The 9,969-nt window shown below is 45.3% G+C and overlaps 1 protein-coding gene across 1 annotated transcript; it reads right to left on the reverse strand.

The window, feature by feature from the left end:
- Window positions 1–724: 724 nt before the first annotated feature.
- LOC130473622 (zinc finger protein 665-like) lies at window positions 725–8,806 on the reverse strand. Its single transcript, XM_056845185.1, has 7 exons — window positions 8,708–8,806; window positions 7,078–7,126; window positions 4,973–5,040; window positions 4,593–4,719; window positions 4,055–4,178; window positions 2,455–2,846; window positions 725–1,950 (listed from the first exon to the last, which is right to left on the reverse strand). The coding sequence occupies exons 1-7, from the start codon at window positions 8,804–8,806 to the stop codon at window positions 725–727; spliced, it is 2,085 nt and encodes a 694-aa protein (XP_056701163.1).
- Window positions 8,807–9,969: the final 1,163 nt, after the last annotated feature.

Raw genomic sequence — 9,969 nt, forward strand, 5'->3', positions numbered from 1 at the left:
ATATATGCAAAGGGAAGTACTAAGAGTATAAATGGATAGAAGAGGATGGAGGGGAAGTCAATATTTTTTATTTTATTTTTTTGGTATTGATTAAATTAGTAATGCTTATATCTTTTTAAATCAATATAATACATATTATTCTGATATTATTAAAAAAATAATAAAAACTTTTTAATAAAAAAAACAAAATCTAGATCAGGGATGGGGAACCTTTTTTCCACCAAGGGCCATTTGGATATTTATAACATAATTCGCGGGCCATACAAAATAATCAATTTAAAAATTAGCTGACTAAGCACCATGTAGGCAACTGCCCCAGATGACACCCCCCGCCGGGTGAGGGCAAGCAGGCCGGCAGGCATCCAACCAGTGGCATACTCACACTCCGGGTGGCAGAGGATGGTCGCCAGTCTTAGATCCTTCTGAACTAGAGATCTGCCAGGACCCACGAAGGACAAGACCAAACAATTTCGCGAACCTTAAAGGGCCCCTGGTCCTGACGTGACCTACCCCTGGTCTAGATTATGACTCCTGGCAAAGTTGGGCTGGAGGCTGAAGATCTTGCAAAACTGGCAGCATTCATTTGGTTCCTTTTTGTTCATATGGTTCCTTCCACATTCCAAGCGATGATGTAGCTCCTCCTCTGTTGTGGATTCATTCAGGAACAATCAGCCCATGAATCCAAGGAAGGTTCTTTCCACAATCTAAGTGATCATATAGTTTCTCAAGTGTGAATTAGTCGATGGCTAGTAAGGTGGGAACTCTGAGCAAAGCTCCTTCCACACTGCAAGCATGTATAAGGTTTCTCCCCAGTGTGGATACGTTGATGGATAGTAAGCTCTGAACCCGAAGCAAAGCTCTTTCCACACTGCAAGCATTTATAAGGTTTCTCCCCAGTGTGGATACGCTGATGGATAGTAAGGTTTGAACGCCGAGCAAAGCTCTTTCCACACTGCAAGCATTTATAAGGTTTCTCCTCAGTGTGGATACGTTGATGAACAGTAAGACATGAACTCTGAGCAAAGCTCTTTCCACACTGCAAGCATTTATAAGGTTTCTCCCCACTGTGGATACGTTGGTGGACAATAAGCTTTGAACTCGAAGCAAAGCCCTTTCCACACTGCAAGCATTTATAAGGTTTCTCCCCAGTGTGGATACGCTGATGGACAGTAAGACTTGAACTCGAAGAAAAGCCCTTTCCACACTGCAAGCATTTATAAGGTTTCTCCCCAGTGTGGATACGTTGATGGGTAGTAAGGTTTGAACGGACAGCAAAGCTCTTTCCACACTGCAAGCATTTGTAAGGTTTCTCCCCAGTGTGGATACCCTGGTGAATAGTGAGCTGTGAATTTTGAGCAAAGTCTTTTCCACACTGCAAGCATTTATAAGGTTTCTCCCCAGTGTGGATACGTTGATGGGTAGTAAGGTTAGAACGCTCAGCAAAGCTCTTTCCACACTGCAAGCATTTGTAAGTGTTCTCCCCAGTGTGGATCCGCTGATGAATAGTAAGCTTTGAATTAGAAGACAAGCTCTTTCCACACTGCAAGCATTTATAAGGTTTCTCCCCAGTGTGGATATGCTGATGGATAGTAAGCTGTGAACGTCGAGCAAAGCTCTTTCCACACTGCAAGCATTTATAAGGTTTCTCCCCAGTGTGGATACGTTGATGGACAATAAGCTCTGAATTCGAAGCAAAACCCTTTCCACACTGCAAGCATTTATAAGGTTTCTCCCCAGTGTGGATACGCTGATGGACAGTAAGACTTGAGCTCGAAGCAAAGCCCTTTCCACATTGCAAGCATTTATAAGGTTTCTCCCCAGTGTGGAAACGCTGATGGACAGTAAGATATGAACTCTGAGCAAAGCTCTTTCCACACTGCAAGCATTTATAAGGTTTCTCCCCAGTGTGGATACCCTGGTGGACAGTGAGCTGTGAATTTTGAGCGAAGTCTTTTCCACACAGCAAGCATTTATAAGGTTTCTCCCCAGTGTGGATACGCTGATGGATAGTAAGTTTTGAACGCTCAGCAAAGCTCTTTCCACACTGCAAGCATTTATAAGGTTTCTCCCCAGTGTGGATACATTGATGGATAGTAAGTTTTGAACGCAGAGCAAAGCGCCTTTCACACTGCAAGCATTTATAAGGTTTCTCCCCAGTGTGTTTACGTTGATGGACAATAAGCTCTGAACTCGAAGCAAAGCCCTTTCCACACTGCAAGCATTTATAAGGTTTCTCCCCAGAGTGCATACGCTGATGGATTGTAAGTATGGAATTATGAGCAAAACTCTTTCCACACTGCAAGCATTTATAAGGTTTCTCCTCAGTGTGGATACGTTGATGAACAGTAAGACATGAACTCTGAGCAAAGCTCTTTCCACACTGCAAGCATTTATAAGGTTTCTCCCCAGTGTGGATACGTTGATGGACACTAAGGTCTGAACTCGAAGCAAAGCCCTTTCCACACTGCAAGCATTTATAAGGTTTCTCCCCAGTGTGGATACGCTGATGGACAGTAAGACTTGAACTCGAAGCAAAGCCTTTTCCACACTGCAAGCATTTATAAGGTTTCTCCCCAGTGTGGATACGTTGATGGGTAGTAAGGTTTGAACGGAGAGCAAAGTTCTTTCCACACTGCAAGCATTTATAAGGTTTCTCCCCAGTGTGGATACCCTGGTGGATAGTGAGCTGTGAATTTTGAGCAAAGTCTTTTCCACACTGCAAGCATTTATAAGGTTTCTCCCCAGTGTGGATTCGTTGATGGGTAGTAAGGTTTGAACGCTCAGCAAAGCTCTTTCCACACTGCAAGCATTTATAAGGTTTCTCCCCAGTGTGGATACGCTGATGACTAGTAAGCTTTGAATTAGAAGGAAAGCTCTTTCCACACTGCAAGCATTGATAAGGTTTCTCCCCACTGTGAATACGCTGGTGGCCAGGGAGATCTCTCTTCCAAGCAAAGCTGCTTCCACCCTTCAAGCACTTATCAGGCTTCTCCCCTGTGTGGATTCTCCACTGTGTAGTGAACACTTGGGATTCAGCAGCCTGAGAAGCAGTACATTCTTTCCCCCTCTTCCATTTCGTTCCAGTGTTTCTTTTCTGCTGCTTTTCAGCAAATAGGAGGTGTTGTGGATCACCCTTGGGCTTTTTCTGGCGAATATCAGCCGCTGCAATAAAGAAAAATGCCTGGTAAGACCTTCAAGGAAAAGCGGAATCAAGTAAAGAAGGCCATTAACTGCTCGCCATAACGAGAGAACCGGGATCACTTAAAGGAGAGTCAAATCCTGCCCTGTATGAATCAGCTGTTGATGCTTCCTTGAAGGGCAGTTCCAGCAGAGATAAGGTAGCCCAGTGGAACCTCCATGTTTAGAGGCAGTCGCTCTCTGAAGAGGAATGCTTTGGAGCTACTCCTCTATTTGTGAACCTTCCAGGGACTCTAGTCGGCCACCGTGTGAAACAGGAGGCTGGACTAGGGGGACCTCTAGCAAATCTCTTTCTATATTCGAATGCAGAACTGACTGCGTTCACTGGACAGCCAGTTTGGAGCAGAGCTTTTCACCTGGACTATGGAGACCCAGTCTCAGCCCCAAACATGTCAAGCTCACTGTACTCCCCACCCCCAGAAAACTTTGGCCTCCCAAGCCCTGTGCTCTGTGGACCTGCCTGGCGAGCTGAGGTAGGTGGTGACTGGAGACTGGGCATTTCCAGTGGAGCCCCTCGTCTGGGGAATGTTCTCCCCCTCCCTTGAAACTTGCCTTGAGCTGACCTACAGAGGGGAAAACATGTCTTTCCAACTAGGCTTTAACTTGGGGGTTTATCTTTTTAGCTGTTTCAGGGTCTTCTTTAAACTTGAGGAGTGTTTCTCAGGAGATTTCTGAGGCAACTTGGTGCCTTTTTTGCACTCTTCTTGTGTCCCTGGATTTTTAAACTGATCATTTAGGCAGTATTCAGGGTTTTATGCTATTGTTTTGAGTTTTGAGCTAACTTGAGCAGGTCTGTGAAGAGGCAGCATATAAATAAATTAATGTGTAGTAAAACTGAGCACTCAATAAACATTACCCGCCAATCTTAGGTACAAACGGGCCAGCATTTTGTTCCTGTTTTAACTCCTCTTTCACACTTGAGAAAGCTTTCCTGGACATGCTCAGGCGGTCGCCTCCTGAGGAATCCCTCCGTTCTCTAGCTGGTGAAATTAAGATGTGAATCAGATTCTTTTAACTAAATCAGACTTCTTTAACTGTTATATTTTAAGTTTTGGATTTATTTCTATACTACTTAGTGTATAGAACTTACTTGTTTTCTTGTATACACTTTTAAGACTTTACAGTACATGCATATAAACGTATTGTATTGAAGTTATACAATAAAAAGACTTACTTCTGTAAGTAATTTAAGTTGTGTCCTGCTTATTAGTGATTATCTGAATAAGGTAACATACCACTTCACAGAAAGGGGTCAATTCTAACAGCGTAATCACTGAAAGGCACTGACCAACTTCATGGCTAGCCTGGGCCATTGAGTTCAGAGCGGAAGTCCTTCTTAGAAGGAATGGTTTCTGCCTTCAGCATCTCTCAATCAAGGGAAATGAGCACCTTACCCAGGGAGGCCACATTCTGATAATTCTCCGCCATGACTTCCTTGTGAAGCCTTCTTTGGTTCGGATCCAGCAGGCCCCACTCCTCCTCAGAGAAATGAACGGATACCTCCTGAAAGGTCACCAGACCCTGAAAAAAGAAAGAAGAAACTCCTCTGCCATCACAGATAATCTTAACAGCTCTTCCTCTACGTAGGGGCATTCCAAAAGGACAATAATTAGATGTTTGATTTCAGGGTTCAAACTTTCATCAGACGTTTTCATTTTCTATTTAGTGAGCAGCACAGATAGCAGCCGAGGGAAAGAGAAAGAGGGAGATTCTCCCTGGCCTAGGGAGGGTGCGGGGAGACACCCAAAGGCCCGGTCCACTGTTCCACACTTACCCGATCTGGCTGCACAGAAGCCGCTTTTCCTCCATCATGATTCTCCATCATAGGTTTGATGGCATCACCTGGAAAGATAAGAAAGTCAACAGAAGGCGTTCTATACTTTCCAAGTACTTTGTGTCAAACTTTCTTGGCGGGGGAACTCAATTCTCCTACTCTCTTGGCTCGTGATCACAATTGTCCCTGCATCCTCATTTCGCACACCCTTTTTGTCTCCAACCTTTTGCCAAACCTTGTCTTGGTCCTGTTATCATATACTACTGTCTGTTTGTCTGATGGGTCAGAATTCACAGAATTTAGAATGAAGAACTCTGCAACGCAAGAAACAGGAAGTAGTAAAGAAGGGCAGAAAAGCAGCGACCAAATCCCAGAATCTCCTTGCATGTGGCAAGACTATTAGCTCATACGGGAAAAGGCACTTCACCTTTGGTGAAGGACCAGCCATTAGCCACTTGACGATACTGAGACGACACGGCGGCACGTACCACCGGTGCGCTTTCTTTATTCTATCTGCATGCCTTCTTTGACGTTTCATCCCCAGTCTACGATCCTAGCCTAATGCTTTCATTAGCCTCACGAGGAATCTATGCTGTTCAATTCAAAGATTCTTATCCAACCTAATAATGTTATCTTATCTTGTAATCCACTCCTTACTGATTATGTTTCTTTTTATCATACGTATATTCTGCCTTGAGTCCCAGTTAGAAAGTCAGAGCAGAAAAGAAAATAATGTTAGTATTATTAACAATTCATTTATTACTGTTTACTATTAGATTTTTATCCCGCTCTTTCCCCACCAAAACAAGGCTCAAGGTGGCTTACAACATGTAAACAAAAACGTCAGTTTTACACACTAATTCCAATATAAAATTAAATGATATGAATAAAAACACAATACAAAAGCAAATCTGGCTGATGATGGCCCCTTATATCATATTCCACCTTGTAAAAATTTATTAATCTACCTTTTTTTTTTTTTTACAACAAATCGGGGGTCGAAATAAACCACACAAAATGGACAATAAAGCCTGGATAAGAATGATATGATAGGGTGAGTGATGTGGAGGCCAGCGAAATAAAGTCAGGGTTCAGGAAGCGGTCCCAACGAATGGGCCGCCCTGGTATAGAACAGTCGGTGTCCTCAACCATAAGCCTGGCGGAACATCTCTGTCCTGCAAGCCCCGTGAAACTGAGCCACGTCTCTCAGGGTTCGGATCTCCCTAGACAGAGAGTTCCACCATGTAAGGGCCACCACCAAAAAGGCTCTGGCCCTGGTTTAGGACACTCAACCAATCTTTGGGCCAGAGTCCACTAGGAGATTATCTCCTGACGAGAGTAACACCCTCTAAGGGGTATATCGTAAGAGATGGTTCCTCAAGTATGGGGGGTGGGTCCCAGGCTGTTTAGGGCTTTAAAGGTAAGCACCAGCACCTTGAATTTGATCCGGTATACAATGTGGAGCCAATGCAGCGGATGGAGCACCACTCGTATGTGTGCTTTCCACGGGGTCCCTGTAAGGACCCATTGAGCTGCATTTTATTTTTATTGACAGTAATAACAGAATATTAGCATATTCACTAAGAATGAGGAGACCAGGGATGTCATACTGCCAAACATGGGTATTTACAGAATGATCCAAGATCATTATACCCAGTCCGATACAATATAGCTTTAAAACCACTGACTGCCACCTTCCACCACCATCCTTCTCCGGTTTATCAACTCTAGATGCCCTGTTGATAACTGAGTAACAAAAAGCCCTTCACTTAAAGGTATTGGAAGGTACTAAGAGATAAGAGCTCGTGAAAACCTTTGAGTTTCTATCTCTTTCTATTGGCCCAATGAACCATTTCACCAATTTTTGACATTGATGGTTAATCATTTGAGTTTGGAGGCATCTTTGTCCTCAAATCCCTTACTGTATATGTCCAATTATCCTGTGGTGATTTTAAATCGATTCTAGGTTTCTCCTTCCTCAAGCAAAATTTCTAAACTGAAAGGATGGAGTGAAGTATCTTTCCCGCGCAAGAGAAGGGGAGATCAGAGCAGCCCCCCTACTCCCAAGGAGACCAGGAGTGGGCATGAACCTCTTTTGATCATACCTGGAAAGGTTGCTCCATGGTAATGCTCCTGCGCCATCCTCTCCTGCACCTAAAACAGAAGTGGGAATTCATGAAAGGTGAGGCTGGTAAGAAAAGGAAGAGAAAAACAAAAAAGGGGCGTGTTTCCAAAAAGTTGGGGCAACCTGTGTCTATTTTGAGGTGATCTTGGATATTACAATATGCTCCCCCACACTACCTAGATCAGGAGTGTCAAACATGCAGCCCCTGGACCGGATCGGGCCCCTGGAGGTCTTTTCTCCGGCCTGCGGAGACAAGGCAGCTAGTCCCCCTTTCCCCCCAACCCCGACCTTTTCTGGGCTTCCTGGGGCAGAATCCGGCGCCGCGCGACAGCCAGAAGCCTCCCGCCTCCCTTCCGAGGCATGCGGGGAGGGGGCTGGATCTGACCCCACGGGCCAGCCTGAAGCCCCTTTCCTCCGTTCCTGGCACACACGAGCTGGATCCGGCCCTGCGTTTCCAACCTGAAACCTCCCCCTCAAGCACAGCCAAAATCCTTCCCCCTCCCTCTTTGTCTTTCTGTCCTTCTTTCATTCTTCTTTTCTTTCTCTCTCCCTCTTTCTTTATCTCTTTATCACTCTTTCTCTTATTTCTCCCTCTTTTTGTCTCTCTTCTTTTTCTCTCCCTTTCTTTCTCTCCCTCTTCTCACTTTTTCTGTCTCTCTCTTCCACCATCCCTCCCTTTCCTTCCTTCCCTTTCCTTCTTTCCATCTATCTTTCCCTCCCTCCCTCTTCCTTCTTTCTCTCCCTCCCTTCTTTCTCTCCCTCTGCCTTTCTTTATTCCTCTCCCTCCCTCCCCCCCTCTTCCTCCCTCCCTCTCCTCTATCTGTTTCACTCTTTCTGTCTCTCTCTCTCCGTCTTCATTTCTCTTCACTCTCTCTTTTTCCCTGTCTTTCTGGACTGGGAGAGAGCTGCAGACTCACCACACAAGACAGCCAGTCCTCCCCTAGTGTAGTGCAGATCTGGGCTGCTGAGCCCAATGCAGGTTCGCCAAACTCCTGGTTTAATTTTTTTAACAGAATTAATGGCAGGGACTAGAGATTCAAACTTCATAGAAGACACTTTCAGAGTCAATTAATTATATTGTTTTTACTTTATTTTTTACTTAAAATACAAACATACTTTACAAAATAACAATAAGACCGTTAAATCAAAGAAAATACTATAAGAATGTTATTGTTATAAACCTGTTTGTGTTTTAAGTAAAAAAAAATACCATTAATTGACTTTGCCTGTGTCTTTTGTAATTTGTATCTCCAGCATCTGGTATTACACATGGTATTTACTTATTTATTTATGCACACATGGGCCAACCCAAGTGACACTGATGTTTTATCCGGCACTCCTAACAAATGCGTTCGCCACCCCTGACCGAGATGATAACTTCTCACCTGCCGGTCCTTATTCTTGTCCTCTGCCTGGCTCAGGAGGAAGCCTTCTGCCAGGGCCACCGCCTGAGAACTGGTCTCTGGCCCACATTCCCTGACCCAGCTCTCCATCTCTGGGGGCAGGATGGCCAGGAACTGCTCCAGGATCACCAGGTCCAGCATCTCCTTCTTGCTGTGCCTTTCCGGCTCCAGCCACTGACTGCAAAGACGGTGGAGCCGGCTGCAGACCTCTCGGGGCCCCTCGGCCTCCTGATATTGAAACTGCCTGAACTGCTGATGCTGCACATCTGGAGGGAGGACGTCGTTGTCTCCCAGGCTCTTCTGCATGGTTCCTTTGCACTGTTCCCTTCTTCTCCCTGCCTTGGTGGCATCAGGCCCTTTTCTTGATTCAGGAAAAGCTGAGTCCGGTTCTCTCCTCATCCTCCCTCCCGCTCCAATGAGCCTCCACCTGGACTAGCACATCACCTTCCTCCACTGACAGATTCTTCTGTAAAGACAAGAGTCCGATCTGTGACCTCCTGAGAAGCCAAGACTGATTTTTGTGTGGAGCTCAGTGTGAGCTGTGGCTCAGTGATAGAGCATCTGCTTGGCACGCAGAAGGTCTCAGGTTCAATCCCCAGCATCTCCAGTTAAAGGGACTAGGCAGGTAGGTGATGTGAAAGACCCCTGCCTGAGACCCTGGAGAGCTACTGCCAGTCAGAGTAGACAGTACTGACTTTGATGGAACAAGGGTCTGATTCAGTGTAAGTCAGCTTCACACACACACACACACACACACACACACACACATGTGGAATCTGCATCTGAAGAAGTGAGCTTGGATTCACAAAAGCTCATACTAGAATCAAGGGTGTTAGTCTTCTGAACTCTTGTTTAATTTTGCTACCATAGACGAACACTGAAATGAGTGCAAAATTAGCAGAAGGGAGCAAGTAGCGCAGTGGTTAGAATGCCAGATTAGGTCTGGAAGTCACAGGTTCGAATCCCCACTCTGCCACAAAAGCTACCTGGGTGTCCTTGAGCCAGTCACACACTCACAGGCTGACATACCTTACAAGGTTCTTGTGAGGAGAAAGTGGAAAAGGGGACAATGTGGCAGGCAACTGTGGGTCCCCAGTGAGGAGAAACGTTGGGTATAAATGATATTAAAATATTAAATGAAGAGAAAGAGGAAGCTCAAGAGAGCAGCAGTCCACAGAGCCTGATTTAGTAATGACTCCTCAGGTTCCCATTTCTTCTGACCTTCCAGAGATCAAGCAGAAAGGCCTTCTGAAAAGGTCGTCCGCTGCTTAATACAGGTGTTGGTAAAGTATAAGGAAGAAGAAGAGTTGGTTTTTATATGGCAGCTTTTTCTACCACTTAAGGCAGAGTCAAACTGGCTTACAATCACCTTCCCTTCCTCTCCCCACAACAGACACCCTGTGGGGTTGGTGGGGCTGAGAGAGATCTAACAGAGCTGTAACTTGCCCAAGGTCACCCAGCTGGCTTCG

Source organism: Euleptes europaea, chromosome 1, assembly GCF_029931775.1.
Source record: "Euleptes europaea isolate rEulEur1 chromosome 1, rEulEur1.hap1, whole genome shotgun sequence".
Taxonomy (NCBI): domain Eukaryota; kingdom Metazoa; phylum Chordata; class Lepidosauria; order Squamata; family Sphaerodactylidae; genus Euleptes; species Euleptes europaea.